Genomic DNA, 22,622 nt, shown 5'->3' with positions numbered 1-22,622 from the left:
AAGTAAATCATTTTCAGGGTTTTCCAGGCAGAAAGTACTCAGAAGTGGTTTAGCATTCCTTTCTTCTGGTGGCATCTTGGGGCTGTGCTGCTTGTCCATGTCCACACAGGCTAGGAATTGAAATCGCAACCCTTAGTTCCACAGCCAGAGAAGCTATACAGCCAGCTTCTCTGTCACTTAAAAGGCAGGAATAAAACTGATGGACACAAAGTGCAGAGGAGCACATCTTAGCTGAACTTTAGGAGAAGCCTTGTGAGGGTAACAGCTTTCTGAAGACAGACTAGGCAGATGGTGGGATCTTCTTCATGAGACATTTAAGCCGAGGCTGGACTGCCATCTCTGAGGAAATGCTGTGTTTGCACCCAACATGGTATATCTGGTAAAGGTTGGGCTAAATAACCTCCAACAGAGTTATTTCAATTTTAAACTCCACCAGTGTTTACAGATCTGTCTTCTGCCAACTTGAGGAGTGTTCAAAGTAAATGAAAATTAAGTCCTCCAGATGCGTGTTATTCCATTTTTATCTATGCATTCCTAGTCACCACTGTGAATCCCCTCTTTCTCAATCAGAGGTTATTTCAAGAGTCTGAAGATACTTGTACTCTGCCTATCCATCATGAGTGCTCTGGCTTGTTCTTGCTAGCATGCTGACTATTGATATGAGACTAAAATGATTATCTATATCTACAGGAAGAGAAAAAATAAACCAAATGTTTATTTTTTTCTAGTAAATAAGGCCTGCTGGCGAACTGTGTATCAGCTTGGATCTTTTTATGTGTTGTGGAAGAACCTCAAGAATTCTGATACCCCTTCAGCCAGGCAGAGAGACCCAAGTATCTTAATATAGAACTACGATGTTTACACACCAGCTATTATTGTCAGGCCAACCCTAGCTATTTTGGCATAGCTGGTAAAATTAGTTTTGCTGTCTTCCTCTTACAAGTACAACTTTACAGCATGTGTTTTAAGATCTTCTGGTGAAACATCAGCTCCCCGGATATTATTATTATTTGTACTGTACACTTGCAATCAACACTTGGGGGAAGTAAAAGAAATCACAGGGTACATTTCAGAGGCTGGGGGTGGACTGAAGCACATAGTTAACCCTCTCCCTGTGAAATTAAAAGAATTTGAAAAAGCTGGATTTTCACTAGATTGTGCTACAGAGTATAAATAAGAAAAACATGCAAACAATTGGAATGACTACTATGTGCACAGAATATAATACAATACAGTCTATGGTACAGAATCTGCAAAGCAAAGATATATTTCTGTGAAGCAGACAACTGGTGACAAAATATTGTTGATCCTGTATAGGACTGCAGCTAGAAAATCTATTCACTTTCCCCATCAATCTGCCTTGGTTTTTCTTTCTCTTTTTTTCCAACTCACACCCAACATTTGATGGTTCTGGTATGCCGAGTCTAAACTGGGCAGGTGGGAAAGGGATGTCATCTTTTGGGAAAAATAGAAGTAATTACCTTTTAGGACTACAATTCCCATAATACCCCAGTCAGCATGGCCAGTGACCTTTTCAATCGTTATGCAAACCTGTGGCCATGGATGTCTTCCCTTTGTTTCCCACTGGCCTCTTATTGGATTTTTATCTATCAGCAAGAGGTACAGTAGTATTTTACAGTGCAACTGCATTTATCCTATTTGCGTTACAGCTATGCAAATTTCATTTACATAATCGTGAGTTACAGGCATCATCATCAGTTCAATAACTTTATGGGATGGTGCAGTGCAGCTATAAAGAACTACTAGACCCAGCTGGGAGACTGAACTGATGACTCACTCTTGGTCTGAGATAGACTGCGAAGGATAATTATGTGTTGATGACCCATAGTGAGAAATGCAGCTTTTAAACATTACAATTATTCAGATAGGAGGCAAAGGCAGGAACGGCATGATCAAAGGGAGCCCCTGAAAGAAGAGAAAACTCTACGGGATTGTGGTTTTATGGTAAAATTCATTTTTTAATTATTCTGTGAATAATTAAAAATGGCACAATCCAGAAAGGAGGGGGCAGGGACATTTGATATAAGACAGCAACGTACATTTCGCAGTAGATTTAAGTGGAACACCACCTACTCATTGATGATTAATGGTGGATGATTGCCTGCAATCCCTTTCTGAGTTTGCAACTCATGAGTAATAAAAACATCAAAGTCCTAAGTTAATGGTGTCAAAATTCTTCCTTTGAGGAAGGAGAGGAATAGAAGTTTCTGTTTCAAATGTTCTTATTTACTACTGAATTAACAACAACCATTAATTAAATAACTTCTCACACTCTTATGCCAAATACAGGCATTCTGCTTGCACCACAGTGTGCCTCCTGTTTTGTGTAGCTTTCTGAAACACACGAGTCACAATCACACAATGCACTGGAGGACAGTATATTGGCTTTGAAGATGGGAGACCTACCTTCAAATCCTTTCTCAACAATAAACCTCCATGTTCAGTTGCCCTGGGAAAAATTACTCTTCTTGATCCTAACTAAAGAATGGTGAGTTGGTCAATTTTGGCCTCTCATTTTTCCATTCTTAATTTTATACCACCTCTGCATCAATTTGTGGTATAAAAACAAACAGGAAAAAAATAAGTAGCTTTTTTACACACTTATTCTAATACAAACATTTTAACAGCAGTTTTGCCTGCTATAAGCAGGCAAACAATTTCTATTTTCTGTACTATCATCTCTTTCACTGTCCCCCTCTCTCACTTTATTTTTGTGTACACTTTCTGTTAACATAAGCATGAGTATATGAATTTTGTGATTTTGGAACGGCATTGCAAAATCAAGATGTGTGCAGGTTCAGAAAGTGCAAATTCGGTAGGATCACAGTTTTGCCCAACAAAATTCTCCCTATCCATCCCTTCTATCTATCTGGGAGACTACCTTGGGAAATTTGGATACAATAGGTACCCTGTTTCAATTTAGATTCCTCCCCTTTTAATTCATAGCAACTTCAGCAATCCCTGTGCATATTAAGCATATTTCCTAAAAGTTAAAAACTTCAGTTCAAAGCAAAAAGTTATGGCTTAAGCTGTACCCTGTAAAGCAAGGAAATCCAGACTATGACCAACCCCTCCATCTTCACTGAAAACAAGGGCACACTGACATTCTTGCACCTTAACTTCCACACCAAGTAAGCACAACTCCATTTCCTAAACAGGAAAAAACGCCACTAAAACGAATAACACAAGAAGATTTTCTTCCCCTAAACATGGATCAGCTGGAGTGGACTAATAAAGATTATGTATGTGACTGTGGACAGCACTGTACTGAAAATCTGCTGCTGGCACTAACAGAACCTGTGTTTCATTTCAGATGTTCTGCATCAGGAGTTGGAAAGGTAACTAATGTGATTATGTGTTCTATTTACTTGGGGTAGATTTTTTTAAAAGGTGCATGGCTTGGAGGTTCTTTTGTGGTCTGAATTCCTTGTCTGAGAAGGAATCACTTCAACCATAAATTCTGCTAAATTTAAACTGAAGGTTTCTAATCTTTTTGAAATATCCCTGTTGTTAGATATGCAGGAACACAGACATTAATATTGGGGAGGGGGAGTATGTCTTTGTTGAACAACTTTAAGTAAGATGAGGTTTCCTTTATAAAATTGGGCACTTTGTAAATCAACTGGAATGCCTGGTGTGGTGTAGTGCAGTGGACCCCAATTATTTCCAAACTGCGGACTGGTTGGTGGTGCGTGTGATCTGTGCATGGGGGGGTGGGGCACACCCCGCTCATGGGTGGGCATGGCATGTTGGCTTGCATGCACGGGTGAGTGTGGCGCAGTCACACACATGCGCGGATGACATTCCAATTGGCCTTGGAAAATATGAGCGTATACTCAAATCTTCTTCCAAAATCATAAAACACAAGAATAAAGTTACAAAATAGGGCAAGATTCCAAATTTTATAACGCCCCTACCAATTTAGAGCAAATTGCATGTCAAGATAAATGAGACCCTCTGAGCATTAATAACACCAGCCGTACTTCCTGAGGGATGCTGGGCACTGTCATCCAGAAATAAAAACTTCCAAATTCTGGGCACCAATTATGCAAATGAAAAAATTGAGTACAGGTTTATTTATTCTTCATTACACATTTGCACATTACAAAGTGTTATTTATAAACTCCCCAAAGAGTTTTGGTGTGCTGCTCAGTGTTTTTGTACAGGTATCATTTAGTAAGATCTGATAGGTTCCACCAAAATCTCCACAGGATGGAATTAGGAAAACCAAAATTTTCATCGCCACAGCTGCCATTTATTCTTCATAATTTTTTGTCATCTGGGAAAGGGAAAAAGCTATAGGGGGGCACCCAAATTCTGAAATATGCATATTTAATGAGCCTTAACATCTGATCTGATACTATTAAGTACCCAACCTATTTTACTAATATCTTCAAAGTCATGAAGGGCTAGTAACTTTTATACTTTTAAACACAGGAGTGCAAATTGCTGCATTCTGTGCTTCATAGCAATTTTGTTACATAAAGTTCTAAGCACACACAACATTCATTGCAATGTGAGTAACCACACAGTATCCCATTAGGGTGACGTGAGTGTGGAATGCCTTTGCTGTGACAATTCAGCAGACCAGTCCCTAAAAGCTGTGCCAGCTCCTGTACTGTCTACTGATAGTTAATGGGGTAAATTAATGAAACTACAGGATTGGTAAATGTGGCAGAATCTACACAAGGGGAGAATGCTTGTGGCCCAGAACCAGAATTTGGAAAAGTTACCATTTTAGACTACAACTCCCAGAATCCCCAAGCTACCATGCTTGCTGTTGTTCTTATGTGATGGCAAGCCATCTCTGACTGATGGCAACTCCATGAATGAGCAATTTCCAAAACATCTTGTCGTCAACTGTCCTGCTCAGCACTTGTAGATTTAAGTCTGTGGCTTTTTCTAGGGAGTCAGTCCATCTTGTCTTCCTCTTTTCCTGCTATCTTCCACTTTTCCTAGTATTATCATCTTTTTCAGAGAATCCTGCCTTCTCATGATGCACCTAACGTAGAACAACCTCAGTTTCACCGGGTTTTTTTTAAACTCCTGTTAAAAAAGGTTTGATTTGATCTAAGACCCACTTGCTCATATTTGTGGAAGTCCAAGGTATCAGCAGGAGGAGAAGGGGATGGCAGAGGATGAGATGGTTGGACAGTGTCATCGAAGTGACCAACATGAATTTAACCCAACTCCGGGAAGCAATGGAAGACAGGAGAACCTGGCGTGCTCTGGTCCATGGGGGTAACAAAGAGTCGGACACGACTTAACGACAAAACAACAAAGGTATCAGCAAAGCTCTCCTCCAGCACATTTCAAACAAATTGTTTTCCCCCTGTCAGCTTTCTTAACTACCCAGCTTTCACACCCATGCAAAGCGATCAGAAATACAAGAGTGTGGATGGTTTTGGTCTCCAGTGGCACATCCTTCCACTTGATTATCTTTTCTAATTCCTTCATTGCTGCCCTTCCTAGTCTCAATGTTCTTCTGATTTCTTGCTACAGTCTCCATTTGGATTGATGATGGAACAAAGATATACCAAATCTCCAACTATTTCAGTTTCTTAATTTTCAACACTAAAATTGTGAAGTTCTTCTTTAATTATAATTTTCGTTTTATTAATGCAATCCTGCTTTGGCACTTTCTTCTTTCACATTCCCTAACAGTTGTTTCAAGTCATTGCTGCTTTCTGCCAGCAAGATGGGGTCATCTGCAGATCTTAAATTATTGATGCTTCTTCCATCAGTTTCCACCCCTCCTTCATCTTAATCTGGTTTTGCTTTCCATATATGTTCTGTGTACAGACTGAATAGACAGCTAGCATGGTACTTATAATTAAAAAGACATTTACAGAATACCTGCAGCTAGGTGCCTTCTGTTTAAATCATCATAATCATCAAGTCAATTATGATTTATGGTGACCCTTTGTAGGTAGAGAATAATCAAAAGTGGTTTATCCTTCCCTGCTTCTGGGGGCATCCTAGCACTGCACAGCTTCCCTAAGGCCACACTGGCTAGCTCTTCTCCCAGGAAGCATAGTGGAGAATCAAACTCCCAACCTCTGGCTCCACAACCAGATACTTAAACCAGCCAGTGTTTATATATAACACTTGTGCAATGTTGATCTTTCATGAAAAATGCTTCTATGGCAGCAAGAGATTCTTCAATATAGGCATCTTCCAAAGCAGTGATTAATTGGGTGTAAGCCACACTCTGGACATGGTAAGATTTGCATTTTAGTAATCCACACATGGATTTGCATTGTAAATGTATTCCTCCTGAAACCACCTTTGACCTTTCACATTATATGGGAGAGTGGTGCAATCCACATGCCACTTAAAGCACTACACTTGAATTTAAGCTGCTTAGTCCCATTCAGTGATCTATGAATTACATTCCTGTCGCTATTGCCTTGATCTCCTTCAAGTGCACTCACTGTACAATGCACGGTGTTCACATGAGAAAGCAGCGGAAGCAACAGGTCTGGAATCCATGCTCCTGGCAAGATGTTTGGGCTCCTAGACAATGGCTGCTCATGGATAATCAATGGAGGAAAAAGTGGATTGGCAGGAAAATTATTTTTCTTATCTAAAAGAGTCAAGTGTTCCAGCCGATGACAGAATTAGCCTAGTCCTAAAATTTACTTCATGCCTCTATGTGAGCAAGGTTGACTAAATGTGTCCCCCCCCCCCCCCCATTTATCAGTTTAGGACTAGTGCTGATTATCTCTGACCATGCTGACCAGGAATTTGGGGAGCAGTAGTCACCTGCAAAAATAACTTTATCAAAGCTCTGTTTTTAACTCTACTTTCAGCCTGGCTGATTCACACATACACAAATCTACTGGATATTTGCAAATGATGTGATGTCAGCAATTTTCAGAAATTAAAGAAGCCCTTCTCCTGCATACCCCACTCAGGATGGGGAACCTATGACTGGGCTACAACTCTCATCCTCCTTTATGTAGCCTAGACTAGGCTGACTAGGGATGATGGGAGCTGGACTCCAACAATGTCTGAATGGCCCCAGATTTCTCATCTGTCTTCGATGGTTTGGAGTTCTTCAACTGGCTGAAACCACGTCATTAATTTTACAGAAAATCAAAATAAATAAATCAGCACAAGACTTCCAGAACATGACCTTTTGGGCGCGGGGGGGGGGAGTATAAACTGGGGAACAGTGCCCCAGTTTTACATAAAGAGTGTGTGAGCAATGCAGAAGAGAGGCAAGTTTGCTTGAGTAACTCTTACAGAATTACCTAATGCCTCAGCCTTTGTTCAGGTGAATGCAAGCATAAGAAACGACCAGAGGGAACATTAACCCAACCCACTGCCTTAAGGAAAGAAAGTAGAGCTAAACATCTTGACAGATGACAATCAAGCCACTTCTTACAAGTTTCCGGTTATGGAGATTTCATTTGAAAGAGCCTCTTATTTTCCTAGGTACAGCAAAACAGAGACAGACCAAGGCAAGGATTAAAAATGAGAAGACAGAATGTCCTCTGACTTCCTGGTTTTCTGTGAAAATGAAATGGACCATATCCAGACCTGGAACTATGTTTTTTTCTATTCTGAAACAACTGCATAAAGCAATTGAGTGGAAGAACAAGAATCCCCTACTGGGAAGAATCTGAACCAGCTGCTGCAGATGGTTCATACTGCAGTCTTACACTGTTTTTGCTGGAAATAAGCCCCACTGAACTCAGTGGGCTTGCTTCTGAGTAAGTGCGATTAAGACTCTGCATTTTTGTAAGCGTTTTTCCTCTTTGAATCAGCACTACGTGTGCAAAAGCCAAAGGGAGAAGCAGTGGAATCTTTTTAAAATTCATAGCTTGGTCACAATACCATCCTCTACTACACCTAAAGGCTAAATTAGGCAGTGCAGGACAGACCACATGGAACCTGGGTCTTTCCCCTAACACAGGGGTCTCCAAACTTTTCAGTATGAGGGTCATATATTTTACACATTTTCGAGGGCCAATGGAGGGTAGTGGGACCCAAGCGATCCTGGGGGGGGGGGGAATTGCTTCTGACAGAGTTTGCTCCCCCTCCCCTTCCTACCTCTGCCCGGGAATAGGAAGAGGAGGAAAGGGTGGGGGATTGCTTGGGTCCCTCTTCAGTCCCCTTCCTATGCCTGGGCTGGATAAAAAGGCCATAGTTTGAAGATCCCTGCTCTAACACATTGTTACTGCCTCCCAATGTCTCCTCCCAGATGCAAATATCCCACTCTGCCTGATAGTTAGGCTACTCCTATTCTTTTTGACTCACAGCTTAGCTGAACTGCAGTATCTGGAAAGATTCAGACTTACTGAATCTTTCCAGAAGTGCCAGATGTGTGCACAAGCCAGGGAAGCTACATTTCAGAATTTCTGATTATGAAGGATTCAACAAAATGAAATAAAAGCATATCAAAAGACAAGGAAAAAAGCTCTGCCAAAATCTTATTACAAAATGCCAATAGTAAGAATGATTCTTGCAGCTGGCCAGCTGTCTGTTGCACACCCCTCTGTGCCACTTATTGCACAGCCAGGAAATTGCCAGGAGTGCAAACGCTAGCCAGCACAATGCCTCCTGCTCCTTCCATAATGCTCTTATGCAATCTCATAATGCAACAGGATTCTGGCCAAAATGGTTTTTTTTTTAACAACAGCAGCAACACAATGCTATGGGACTTCAGAACATCATAATCTGGCCTGCTTTCAGGAACAATAAAGGTTCATTAAAGGTCTTAAACCTAAAAGCCACAATTATACAGTGAGGTCACAGGGACCCCACTGTTGCCAAGATGACATGTATAGCTTTACAGTTTTCAGCATGAAACACACAAAACCTCAGACTGCTAAGCTTTCCCATCTAATCATAAGTACTCTGCAAGTGTTTCAGCACACTATCTTTGTTATTACTTTAAGCATGGTTGATCAAGGATTCAGCTTATTTCTAAGTTTACCCGAGTGAGGGTTTTGCTTCCAAGTGAGGAGAGCCTCCCCCTCTCCAAACTTGGGGTGAGGTGCCCCCTTCACTGAAGGCCATAAGCCACCCCTATTTCCAAGAAAGCCCGTTGAACCTTGGCACACACAAGATTTTAACTGAAGGCTGAGCTGTAATAAACCTCACTCTGGTTTGGATCACTGCAATTGAACGGCTGAAGTGAGCTGAAATGAGCAGATCCATTGACTAAGGTGGACCACTAGAATGGTCGTAAGACCAGATAGGCGGGATATAAATAAAATAAAATAAATAAATAAGGGTCTCCCTCCCAGTTTGTGATGGCAGCAGTTACACCTGTCAAATCTGCCAACGTTCGGATATTGGCTGGCAGGGGCTGATAACATGCAACTCATGCCATGATTGGGCAGTGGCAGTTAGTTGATGCTTTTGAATTGTGGTGCTGGAGGAGGCTCTTGAGAGTCCCCTGGACTGCAAAGAGAACAAACCTATCCATTCTAAAGGAAATCAACCCTGAGTGCTCACTGGAAGGACAGGTCCTGAAGCTGAGGCTCCAATACTTTGGCCATCTCATGAGAAGAGAAATCTCCCTGGAAAACACCCTGATGTTGGGAAACTGTGACAGCAAGAGGAGAAGGGGGCGACAGAGGACGAGATGGTTGGACAGTGTCATCGAAGCTACCAACATGAATTTGACCCAACTCTGGGAGGCAGTGGAAGATAGGAGGGCCTGGCGTGCTGTGGTCCATGGGGTCACGAAGAGTTGGACATGACTAAAAGACAATGACGAATGGCCCTGGAACATATAGCAGCCATAGGTGAGCAGAACCAGGAGTGAAGGTTGTAGTCACACACAGAGTGAGCCAAGCATTCAGACATTCATTCTGGGAGAGTCTAGGAGGCATTCAGGCAGTCTTGGACTCACTCCACCACTCATTAATTCACTCCACAATTCAGCTGAGGAGCCCATTAAACACACACACACACACACACACCCCACCAAATCAAGAACATGTCTACCTGCTGCTTCTTCCTTCCCTGTGTGTGAAGGTGCACTATAAGAGGGACAGAAGCCCACCACCAAAAGGGAAAAGAGAGTGAGGCGTTCCCCTCAAAAAGATGTCTTACTGAAGAGGGGCAGGGATGTTTTTGCTGGTTTTGGTGCCCAGCCCCAGCGGTCCCATCCTAGTTACAGCCCTGACCTTCGCTAAGGAGGCAGGCAGGAGGGTCTGGCTGAGGAATCGTCTGACCCTGAGGTGAGCCCATATCCCACCCGCCCTCAAGGTGGCCGGCGTTGGGCAACCAGAGCAATTGCCCGCCGGTGTCTGGCCAAGCAGACGTGCGCGAACAAAAATAAATAAAAATAAAATAAAAATAAATGCCCACGCCGGCTGAGCGGAGCACGTGGTGACACACCGAGAAGCTCCGGCTCCCAACGTGCGGGCGCATTTCGGCCGCGCCAACCTCGCCGGCTCATCCGCCCGGGGAAAGCCTTGCTCTCTCCAGCAGCCTTGGGTCGCTGCAGAAAGAGGGGCAGGGCGCCGGGGGTGAATTCGGGGCCGCCCCGTAAAGCAAATGGCCGCTAAGGCCCTGGAGGCAATAGAAGGAGAATCCCGCCGACTACACCGGACACCCCACCCTCTGTGCGGAATCGAGCGCCAGCTTAGGACAGCAACCGAGCGCGTGTTTACTCAAAAGTAAAGATCCACTGAACCAGATCGAACGTACTCCCGGAAAAGGGTGCCGAGCAATCTCAAGATTCTCAGGGGTCCTCACGGAGAAATCCGATGCCCACCAAGTAGCCTACTAAATATCCCCTTTTATGATCCAGCAGGTGGGGAAGGAGGGGGATTCAGTTCACATAATAGCCTGGGCGCCAATTCCTGTCGGGTGTATTGGTGTCTGAAAGTCCCGATCCCGCGCACACTTCACTCTCAATCCCCGCAAGGGACATGTGTGTGTCGTGCGGGGAGGTCACATTTATTTAAACTTAATGGGCAGAGAGACTTTCTGCAATAGGGCTTACTTCTGAGTAGACATGCGTAGTGCTCGGGCTGCTAGTAAACTGCAGGTTTTGCTGGGCACAGTTATTTGCTAACGTAATTTGGAAGCAAGCAACGTGGGTTCTCCCGGCCAAGAAACGGGCAAAGAATCCGACCGAAGGCTTTCCTTGCGCCCTCCTCCCCATGACCAAGGCCACTAGTTCCAATCCACCTGGACACACTCGTTCTCCTAATCTCCCTCTTTGCTGGGATCCTGACACCCCCCACCCCTTCTTGGGGTTCCAGCGAGGCCTCTTGCTTCTCTGCTGGCCGTTACCCAGGAAGGAGGTCGGAGCTTTTAATTGCAGCTTCAAAGTTTCTGGTCCATGTGCATTTATTCCTCTCGCCGCCAGCCGCCGAGCCGGGAGTGCCGCAGAGCAGTAAAATATGTTTTAAAAAAAGCGAGCGAGCGACCTCCTGGCTTGCACGAGGCGTTTGCACGGCATCGCGCCGGCTGAGGCTCGGGCAGAGAGGGCGCCGCTGCCGCGTTCTGTTGCAGCAAGTGCCGTTGAGCGCTAGGACCTGGGGGGAAACGCTCGCCGCCCGCAAGCTGGACTACCTTAAACCCAGCCCAATGCCTCTTCCTGCGCCACTTTTCTCTGCGTGCTTGGATGCAAGAGCCACAGTCGAGAGAGAGAGAGAGAGAGAGAGAGAGAACCGCAGGAGCAGCAGCAGCAGCAGCAGCAGCAGCAGCTCGGGAGCTGGAGTATATCTCACATCGCTCGGGGAGCCCTGCAGAGACAGCTACACCTGTTCCGAGAGGCAACCCAGCAGAAAGCGCAGCAGCACTTGGGGGGCGAGAGGCTTGGCTGGCTGCTGCTGCTGCTTTTTCTCTCGTGCCTCGGAGTGGATCGTCGGCGAGGCTAAACCGAGGGGCATCTACTGAACCTCCCAAGAATTCTGGATAATAGATCTGGACGTCAAAAGTTTTTTTTTCCTGCGCTCAAAAATTATATTATTAAAACAAGCAGCCCCCTTTCTTTTTTTTCCCCGAGGGGGGCAATTTATTTGATCTGGGAAATGTCAGATTCCTCCCCCTTCTCCTCCTCCTCCTCTCCCTTCCTCTCCTTGCAGGGTTCAGGCTGATGTATGCAGTCTGTTATAGAGTAAAAACAGCGCATGCCTTCCTGAGATCCGAATCCATAAAAAATCCTGGCGTCGCCCGTGCATCTTCCATGTCTCTGCCAATAATCGATGTGTGCACCTCCCTCTTTCACGCCTAAGGCGCCGAAGTTGCGATGGTCATTCTGCTCCGGAGCCCCATGGAGAAACTACGGATTCTTATCCTCATTACGGCCGGATGGGCAGAAGACCTGACCGCTTGCTGAAAGAGAGCCCCGGGGAAAATATTATTATTACCTAAATGAGCTCGCTTTAAGACTTCGAGACCCAACACCGGAGGCGTTGATCAATATGTCACAGGGCGAGTCGGACGCGGTGGTGGTCCTTTCTTAAGATAAGCAGCAGTTTGACCTTGAACCCGAGGCCAGTTGAAACAGCTGATTACTTTCCTGAAAAAAAATATTGTTGCTGTTGATGGATTAAAAAGCAAGAACATTTCCCTCCCCTCAATGTAACTGCAAGCGGTGGAGTGGAAGCAGGTTTTTTTTCCCTTTCTTCTTTCTTTCTTTTTTTTTTCCCTGGAAGAAAAGGGGAGAAAATCTTGGTTCTGGTCACCTACATTACAGTTTTGCTGCAAAAAAGGGATTCTCCTCCTCCTCCCCCCTCCTCCTTCCTTCCCTCCCCCTCTCCCTCCCTCCCCCTCATTCCTGATGGCTCCCTTAGGTGAAGTTGGGAACTATTTCGGTGTACAAGATGCGGTACCCTTTGGGAATGTGCCCGTGTTGCCGGCGGATAGCCCGGTCTTGTTAAGCGACCACCTGGGGCAGTCCGAAGCAGGTGGACTGCCCAGGGGACCTGCCGTGACGGACCTAGACCATTTGAAAGGGATCCTGAGGCGGAGACAGCTCTACTGCAGGACTGGATTTCATTTAGAAATATTCCCCAATGGTACGATCCAAGGAACCAGGCAAGACCACAGCAGATTTGGTAGGTATGGGCGATTAACCCTCTGGTGGCCGGGGGGGGGAGAGCAAGGACAGAAAGTTGGTCTGGTTTTTCTTTTGTAAGGAGGCAATGGGATGGAGGAGGAGGAGTCGATGGTGAGGATTATTGTTATTGTTGTTAATGAACACCTCTGAAGAGGAAAAGCCTCCGGATTTTGCAGATGGCATCACAAGAGACACCTCTGCAAACCTCCAAGTAAGAGTTCTTTAAACCAAAGAGCCACAAGTTGGGAAGAATGAAATGTACGGACCTGCCCTCCTAGGTCTGTGTTGCTGAAGGGCAAATAGAGCTCATGATGCTACCACTAGTAGTAAATAACAATATTAGGAAGAGGATTGCTATAGAGATTATTTTTATCTGGCCGTGCCATAGAGCCCATTTTATGTTTCCCAGGGAAGTTAAAATCTCATGGACATTTGCCGTTGACCCCTTGAGCTGGACTGGAGCCAGACTTAAGCCCCAATGGTTTCTATCGGACAAGTTAGACATATCTGAGTTGAATTGATTTCAGTGGGTCTAAGGCTTAACTAGAGCCGGGTCTGGATCAGTCATGCCGCCCAGAGAAACTTAACTTCCGAGCTGACGGGTATAGGCTGGTGCTGGGGAAATCCCTTTGCTTTCTTCCAGAAAAGAAGGGAGAGCTCTTAAGAGAGTGCAGCTTTACCCGGCTTGCTACCTCTTCTCGCCCCGTTAGGAGCGGCTTCCATCCACCTGCCAGAACTGCAAAGCAGCGCCTGCCAGGATCCCGCTCCTCCTCCTCCCGCCCACCCCCGCGAGGAATCCCCCCTCCCGCCCCCGTCCGCGCCTGCTGCCAAGAGCTGGCTGGGAACAGGCAAAAGGCTGCTGCTGTCGGTGCCTGCATAATAAAACCGAGATCTCTCGGTCATGAAATAATAATAATAAGAATGATACTTGCCGCTCTGCAAAGCAAGGGGAGGCAGGGGCCGGATCTTTGTTTTCTCTGTGGCATGTCTGGATGGGCAGGGATCAAAGAGGCAACCTCGACGCCGGCCGTTTTCCATTGGTAGGACGCGAGGCTTCCTGGAGATCTAAGCTAGGTGGGAGAGGTTTCTGCTGTCGCAGTCCTAAGGGCATTCCGTAAAGTTCATTTCCAAGGAGGGATCCGGCTGGTGATTCAGCAAAGACAGCAAGCGAGCTAGTGGACGAGAGAGTGGTTTTCTGAGGACTTCACGCAGTTCTCCGAGGTTGGGATCCCGCCTGCGAGCCCCCCCTCCCCCGCTTCCCGGCTCCTTATCTTGGGCCTTCTGCGTTTCACGCCCTGTAGGTCAAGGGTACCCATTTCCTTTCTTTAAATAAAAAAAAGTTGTGAACGTATCTCTGTCTAACTACAAATATTAGGTTTGAGAGGGGGGAGGGAGAGAAAACAGTGCCACTTGAGGTAGCTGGGCTCCAGCGGCTGTTAGAAGGAGTTAACTTGTGAGTGAATCCACCTGACAGCACTTAAAGTCAGGTCGTAAAAACAGCGTCCTGGGGTGATCTCCCCTCCCTCCTCCGCGGTCTTGCTTTCATGCCAGATGGCGAACAAAAATCTAAACCGTGTTTCTTTTATTGCTTTTAAGGGCTGCTCAGATAATGCCGCTGCCGTGTAAGGAGGGGATGCGCTCCGTAGGGCGGGTGGGCGGGGGGGGGTGTCGGTGGGTGGGCAGGGACAAGTTGAACAGGTCTTCTTAAGTCAGCCTTCCTCCTCCCAGCAGAAAGGTCGCCCACCTAGCTTTGAATCGAACAAGGACAGCTCCTTTCTCAGGGCATGCATTTCATGGCTAGGAGGCACCCTTTCTGGGAGGAAAAGGCGTCCTGTGTCCTGATAAGTGTCAATAAGAATCTCCAAGTTATTTTCAGGGAAGGGTGGCTGGCGTGGGCGGACGCCGTACCGGCAGTTCCACTGCTAAACGTGAGGTGGGCGACTGGAGGAACAAAAAAAGAGTCATCGAGTAGCTCCCGAACAGAGAAAGTTAAGCTATTAAAGGGGGGTGGGATTGGTTTTGCTCTCTCTCTCTCTCTCACCCACACCTTTGCTCCGCGGTGGTTTTGCACGCCCAGCGTGAAGCTGGTGAGCAGAGGCGAGATCTGGTGCAGTGCGCGCTAAAGGAGGTGGTGGCGGCGGCGGCGGCGGTCTTTACGGTACATTGTCTGGTGCGAGATCAAAAGCCAGAAGCTCTCGTGCGTTAAGAGGCGAGATTTGCACGCTGTGGTTGAGCCCAGCGGCAGCTCGCGGGCTCACGCCGCTAGCAGGTGTACGGCCGCCGAGCTGGCGCTCCTGCTGCTCCCTCTCGCATTTGCCTTGGCAGCAGCGGGAGGCCGCTGCAGGGTCCTACACCCCGCCCCTTTCCTCTCCTCCCAGCCGCTCGCCTGAGCTGGGCCATCATCCCACCAGCTGCCGCTTCCTAGAGCCGCAGGGACCGCGCTTGAGGGAATATATACTATATATTCCATGAAGTGGATATCCTGATATGCAGAAAAGAGATACTACCTACAGTACTGCAGTTAATGTTTGCAGTTAGATCCAAGGCATGCCCTTTAACCCTTTTTTAAAAATTATTTTTAAGAACGACGTTACTCGTGTTAATCGTAAGAAAAAGTTATGTTTAAGAACGGTAGAAGAAACTACACCATTCTGGAGAAAGAGGGGGCGTAGCCATCATTGGGTGACTAGGTGTAAAGGGAAAGAGCTCTTGAATGAGCACGTTTTAATAGCAGGAGGTGGACTTTTTTACGACAGGCAGTTTATCAAGCAGGATGGTAAAGTTCTACCTGTATAATCCCTATAGGCAAGGAATTACAGGAACGTTGTCTCGTTTAGCATGTGGTCACTCCATACAGCTGTTCTGCTATCAATAGGTTGTGATGCAAGGTCTAGAAAGATTTGTGAGCTTGAAGTCAGGCTAGGGGGCTCACATAATAAAATATATGGTAGAATTTCTTACCCATTTTTTTTCAGTTACCTTTGTGAACAAGAGGTGAGGAAACTTTAGCCCTCTTGATAAACTGGGTGTCCCACAAACCCCTTCCTTTTGGCTATGCTGGTCAGAGGAGATGGGAGCTGAAGAACAAAGCGTCTGTTGGGCCAAAGTTCCACCACTCTTGCTGTTAAGTTACAGATAACTATTTTCATTTTACTGGAGGGAAGTACTGTAAGGTGCAAGATTATGTGAAACTATGAACTATACAGACTCCTATGGGAGGATTCTATTCTGCAAACCTATGTGCTTACTTAGAGTAGGCCCTATTAAATTCAGTTGAAGTTACTTTTGAGTAGTTAAGGGTAGGCTAAGGTTGCGTAGCCTGCAACCTACGTTCACATCAAGTTATTCAAAAGAACATGTGTGTGTGTGTGCGCGCACACACACACACACACAAAAGAGAGAGAGAGAAATCATCCAGACAAATGGCATCTTTTAGTAATGTAGCTGAGAGCTGGAAAGGGATCAAAGAAGTGAGCCAAGCTACATTCTGTAGTACATATATCAGAAACTGGAGGTCACTTGTATACAGTAGTTCCTTTGCAAACTCATGGCCCTAGAAAGTTATGATTGTTCCTTCCCCTGGATGAGTTTGGACAAATTATGTCAGCTTTGCACACCATGGATACTTGAACCTGGCTGATGCTTCTTACACAGAACACAGTTCCCAGCCAGAAAGATTTAGAAGGTACATTAGAAATGTGGGAAATAGACTTAAGAAAGGATTAGTTTGTCATGAGGATAAAAAAATTAGGAGGCAGAAGAGAAATATGGAGGAAGATATGATATCAGATATACTTGGATATCAGTACTTGGATTCAGTTGTATCCAAACAATTTGTTACATGGTAGTCTAATGTGTCTTCAGATGCACTTTCAAGCACGAAGTTCCTGGAAGTAAAACTGGAGAAAATTTGTTATACAGTAGTTTGCCCAGAGGAACTCAGGAAATTGCAGTTCCACGGTATGGCTCTGGAGTTCCAGGAGAGAGTCTCAGGTGTCTCATGTCATTCAGTATTGTAGCAACTACACAATGAATGGATTATTTAATTTACATCATAACTGTTTTTAAAGCCAAAGTTTAACGTGTGTTTTCTAAACTTCTGTACATTGTATATAAATCAATCTTGTTCCTTAAAGTGAACATGCTGTGCTTAGGGCCCTACAGTACTTGATATCAGTGCTACATATTTCTAGTCACAAGTAAGCCCAAAGGAGTTTAATGGGAGTTTGCTCTTATCCCAGCTAAATCTGTGACTACACTGGCAAGCCAAATCACTCTGATTTGATTACCAACCTGTATTATGGCAGAATTTGAAGTGCTCACACGGGCTGCAGATTGATTTGGGAGTTCAGTGTTCACACTCCATGCAATTTGCATTTCAACTCACAGCCTACCCTCCTTTACTTCCTTCCTTCCTCTGGTCCCACCTCTGCCAATCCTTTTATGGCTTGCTGTCAAGCCGCTTGGTTTCAAAAGGGTTGCACAGTGTTCCAGAAAAGGTGGCAGCATTCTAAAATTCTTTTTAAAATGTACCATATACCACAGGAATGTCTTCATCTGGGTTGTTTGTTCGTAATTTTAATTTTTTTCTCCTCTGGAAGTGATCTAGCATTAAACTTCTTACACATTAGATCACCTTATTAACACTACTAGTGCTATTCTCATACATGTAAAAAATTAAAAAAAAATGGAGGTGAGTCAGAGGAAAATGCAGAAGTGGGTGCCCCTGCAGTCCTGAGCATCATATCCGAGCTGCCTAAATTACCAAAATACCACCCATGGACACCCCCCCTTTACAAGAATGAACCAACAGATCACATGAGAAAGTTCACTTGAATTGTTCCAGCTTGAAAAGAGTGGAAGCCCCCAGCAGCAGATAAAAAAGGATGCATTAGGAGCAAAAAAAAAAAAAAAAAAGGACTGGACTAATTCGAATAAGTCTTTATGTCATGTGATCAGAAAAAAAAATACTTTGAATCACCTAAGTGGTTATGGAACTGCATCTGTAGTTTCCCTGTCCTTAAATAATAGTGCTGTGAAAATCAATTGGTGAAGTGCTTTTGATTGCAAAAGAAGGAGCTACCCATGTAACCTGAGGTTTGTGGGGGTGGGAAGTGAAAGGCATGCAGACATTTTTCCCCTAAAAGAAAGGACAAAAGGATTCATGAACGGGTCTGCTGCCTCTGCTATGAATTCCTCTTCTCAGAAAAAAAGCATATCTGAATTCTCTTTTAGGCACGTGGCTAGGATATCCCATAAATCAAGCTCTGCTGCCTAAGGAAGCCCTCAAAGTTTACATTTTTAACATAAGACAGAGGGGGGGGGCAGGCTTTCCTGTATAAGCAAGTTACTGGATATCCCTGTAATGCGATTCTAGATGACCAAAATGTTCGTTATCCCCCCCCCCGGTTAACATCGGATTCTCCCCCCCCCCAACTTCCTTTTGTCTTTGGGGCCGCTCCAGCGGTCTGGACGTACGTCTTGACAGTGGAGTCACTGTAAGCCCAGAAATTCGGGAAGAATTGAATGGCGGGACAGCCCTGTCGGTTGCGTCTGTCCACTCTATAGATGGATAGTTTTTTTTTAACTTAAAAAAAAAAAATACCCAGCACAATTACCCCAACACCCTGGGTATCCGCAAGCGAGGACGCTAGTTTCTCCCGCCCTGAACTTGCTAGGAAAAACGTACAGTCAGCTCAACAACCCCCCTGGGTACGGGCGGTGGTCCCCCCCCTCCGCTATTTCTGCTGATGCCTTACCCACCACCATGCGTACAATGTTATGTGCATACTTGCAAGACAAGAAGGAAGCGAGAGCGCTCCTAGGAGGCCCAAACCCAGTCTAGTAGGATTCCTCTCAAAAGCGTCTTCGGTTGTCCACCTTGGGTGTTTCGCAGGGCATAGGTCAGGTTGGCTGGCAATGCCTGTTTTACCTTAAGAAAACGTTGGGGGAGATTGACCCGAGTTTTGCTTCTCGACGTGGCGACGCGCCTCCACGGGAAACCTTAAAAAAATGTATTTCTTAAATTTATACACCGCCTTATTAGTGCCATGCACTAATCTATATATGCCACAAGAGGGGTTCGCCCTGCTGGAGCAACTGAGTTTCCTCGAGCAACATTCTGCAGAAGTCCTTGAAGGGTCTCGGGCTGCGCCAGGGGCGGGTAGGCGGTCGGGGGGGGGGGGATGAGAGAGAGAAAGACGGTGCGCTTCCTCTGAGGGTCGCCTGCTTGCAAACGCCCACCCATGTAAAAGGGCGGGAGGAAGCCTCTGTTTTCCTCAACGAGGCATGCGGTGGCCTGAAAAGCCGCGGAAGGTCCGGGGGTTCCTGCCGTCGCAGCGCGACTCTCGCTGCTTTTGGCGGGGTTTGGAACTGCTCGTCAGGAATTCTGCAGAGAAGTGCCTCGCAAAGGCAGGGAAGGGGGCGCGTAGGAACTTTTCCGGTGTGTGTGTGTGTGCGTGCGTGCGTGTGGTATGTTGGCATACGCTGTGTATTTTATAATGCTAAATGCGCAGGGAGGGGGCCAGGTCCCTCCCCCCCTCAACAGCCTCTCCATCCTTCGGGCAGTGATAAAAGCAAAACCTGCGGGGGGGGGGGGAGGCAAAAAGCCCCGTCAAGCTTAGGGCTGGAAGAAGTAACCACGCCTTCCGTTTAGCTCAGCATTGCTTTACCTGGCCGGGGCTTTTCAAGGTCAGAGGGGGGGGGGGCGGTTATAGGACTAATAAGGCGGTGAGAAGGCAAGGCGGACGAGTCAGCGAGCCCCGCCCCTTGGAGGACTGACGGCGTCTCATTGCACAATTTTATTTCCCTCAGCCGCCCATGCGTGCTAAGCAGAGCTTCCCATCTCTAAACCTGCGTTTTTGTCCTTTCTTGCCCTTCCGTTCTCTCTCCTCAGAGCAATCTTTGAGGAGAAATAAAATTCAGCCGGTATTGTTATGTAGTTTGTCCCGCCCTTCCTTCCTATTAAGGTTTTAGCCTCCCCTTCTTTCCAAGGCAGTTTGATCCAGGCTTGGTCATACTTAGTAGACCCACTGAGATTAATGGGATTAAAAAATTAAGAATGGCTAATAGTAAATTGCATTTCTTTCTTCAGCCCTCTCTCAGGCCTGTAAGGCTCTTCAAAAAGATGGCTTGAAGGTCCTAGTGGCTAAATCAGAATAATTGGGTTGGAAGGGGCCTATAAGGTCATTGAGCCCAACCCCCTACTCAATGCAAGAATACGCAAAAGCCTTCCCCAACCTAGTGCCCTCTAGATGAGTTTGACTACACGTCCCATAATCTCCACCCAGTATTTGGCTAAGTATCAGCTCTAACAAAATCAGCCCACCCCCAGTTGGCTGGGTTTTTTGCCCCGTGGAGCAAAAACTCAACATCCTGCAGGTGGAATAGGGCAGGCATCAGAGAAAAGCTCATCTTTATCCCAAAGTTTTACTTCCTCTCATTTATATGATGATTGAAAGTCCTTACTCATAGTTGCAAAACCCTTTCTTCCACTTTAGATGCTATGTAGCTCAGCCTGTACTGGCAGCAATCCTTCAGGATGTCTATGTGTGCACACAGTACAGGAGAGGCAGTGTGGTGTAGCAGTTAAGAATGTGGAATGAGGTTGTATAAATATTGGAAAGAAATAGGGAACAGGAAGTAATTAAAGAAAACATGATAGAATGGATGCAGGAATTAGGTAGAACAATTCAAACAGAGGATTGGTTTATTAGAGCATGGAATGATAACCAAAAACTATTAATAAGTACAGATTTGAAAGAAAATTACAGTATATGAAAATATTATATAGATGGTATATAGCACCAGTAAGGTAAGGGTAAGGGTTCCCCTTGACAATTTCTGACCAGTCGTGTTCGACTCTAGGGGGCGGTGCTCATCCCCATTTCCAAGGCATAGAGCCAGCGTTTGTCCGAAGACAATCTTCCGTGGTCACATGGCCAGTGTGACATAGACACGGAACGCTGTTACCTTCCCACCAAGGTGGTCCCTATTTATCTACTCGCATTTGCATGCTTTCGAACCGCTAGGTTGGCAGGAGCTGGGACAAGCGACGGGCACTCACTCCGTCGCGTGGATTCGATCTTACAGCTAAAGGTCTACAGACCATACAGCATAGAGGCTTCTGCGGTTTACCCCGCAGTGCCACCACGTCCTTCATATAACACCAGAGAAATTGGAAAAGGTGAAGAAAATGAGAAAGATAAACATTGGAGATGCAAGACAATAAAAGGAACACTATATCATATGTGGTGGGGTTGCAAATTTATTAGGAAATTTTGGAAAGAAATAGAAACAAAAATAATCACCATAGATTTAAAAATAAAAATGGAGATGAAACCTGAAACTTATTTGTTCAATATGGTAAAGCTAAACTTCAGACAAGAGACAAAAATTGTTTATACAGTTTCGGCACAGCCAGAATTCAAGTGGCAAAACAATGGAAAGACAAGGAGGAACCTTTGGTGGAGGATTGTTTAATAAAATTACAGGAACTAATATTAATGGACAAACTAACAGACTCATTGAAAGGAAAGAGTAGAAGGGAGCATGAATCTCAATGGGGGAAAGTAAAGAATTATCTTAAAGAGAAATGGAAGAAAGATTCCAAGCCTGTTCCAAGTGACTTAGGCTTAAATTAGAAGCAGAACTGCTCTCAACAGAAATAAAAACAAAGTAAAGCAGATTATTAATCTGGATATAAAATAAGAATTAAGAAAGGTATTATTAAGATTGTGAAGAAAATAAATGTTTGCTGGAAAATAAGGAAGTAAAAATGTTAAAGACTTACTGTTTAGCAAAAGAGATAATAGAAAGTTATTTTGGCTATGTGCTAATATTGTAATAATTATTTTTATAATTTCTTTTTAAAATGCAATCAAGATTAAAAGTTAAAAGAGAGAGTGTGGAATGGGGAGATTCAAGATTATCCCCACATGTTCATGAACACAGGATGACATTGAGGAGTTAATGCTGCCATCATGTTGCCTCATTTGGTCAAGTGGCTTGAACTAGAGTTTATTTCTCAACCTAACTTTCCTATTTTGTGAAGATAAAGAAAATGAGCCATCTGTCCTTTTTGGGCCTCTTGGAGAAAAGACAGGATGGAAGTATGATAAAATACATGCTGATAGTGTTTAAAGGTCTTTGCAGTATGTAATCCTCTCCCTGCATATGCATGCCTGCTTGTCCTAATGATGAACATTTAAATGTGAGACACTTTAAAATGAGAGACTTTTTTGCACTTTATTATGCAATCATAATTTTCTTAAATAAGAGATGCTTGTTAACATTCAGAAACCCTTACTGTTCTGTAATGAGGGAATAGTTCTTCTGCATCAAGGAGTTTGCTGCATTTGATTCAGTAGGTGAAACTCTCCCTGGAAGGGAGGTAATTAATTCTGTTGAAAGGTAAGGAAGGGCAATGTAAAAGCACACTCACTTCTTTGTCCCTTCCTTGGATTCTTCTGCAGTCTGTGACCCTTCATGGTGAGCCTGTGACTCCAGCTCTCTAGCACGTCGGTGATGATGCAGCAGAAGAATCGTAGCAAAGACTTGGAGGGGG

The 22,622-nt window shown here is 45.1% G+C and overlaps 1 protein-coding gene and 1 long non-coding RNA gene across 3 annotated transcripts in view; one reads left to right on the top strand and one right to left on the bottom strand.

The window, feature by feature from the left end:
* Positions 1-11,982: 11,982 nt before the first annotated feature.
* LOC140705596 (uncharacterized) lies at positions 11,983-15,086 on the bottom strand. The gene is made up of 2 exons (XR_013543380.1): positions 13,990-15,086; positions 11,983-12,646 (listed from the first exon to the last, which is right to left on the bottom strand). It is a non-coding gene; the product is annotated as an uncharacterized LOC140705596 (long non-coding RNA).
* Positions 12,641-22,622, top strand: part of FGF9 (fibroblast growth factor 9) — a 50,556-nt gene continuing 40,574 nt past the window's right edge. Inside the window, exon 1 of one of the 2 annotated variants that reach the window (XM_020802062.3) lies at positions 12,641-13,055. In XM_020802062.3, the coding sequence (XP_020657721.1) occupies positions 12,779-13,055 (277 nt within the window). In that variant the 5' untranslated portion in view covers positions 12,641-12,778. Of the gene's footprint in view, positions 13,056-19,227; positions 19,500-22,622 lie in introns of those variants that run through there. The other variant, XM_072993703.2, reaches the window with a different exon arrangement.

The sequence above is a fragment of the Pogona vitticeps genome, chromosome 3 (assembly GCF_051106095.1).
Source record: "Pogona vitticeps strain Pit_001003342236 chromosome 3, PviZW2.1, whole genome shotgun sequence".
Taxonomy (NCBI): Eukaryota; Metazoa; Chordata; class Lepidosauria; order Squamata; family Agamidae; genus Pogona; species Pogona vitticeps.
Note: the sequence above shows the minus strand (reverse complement) of the source record. Positions and strands in the feature narration are given on the sequence as shown.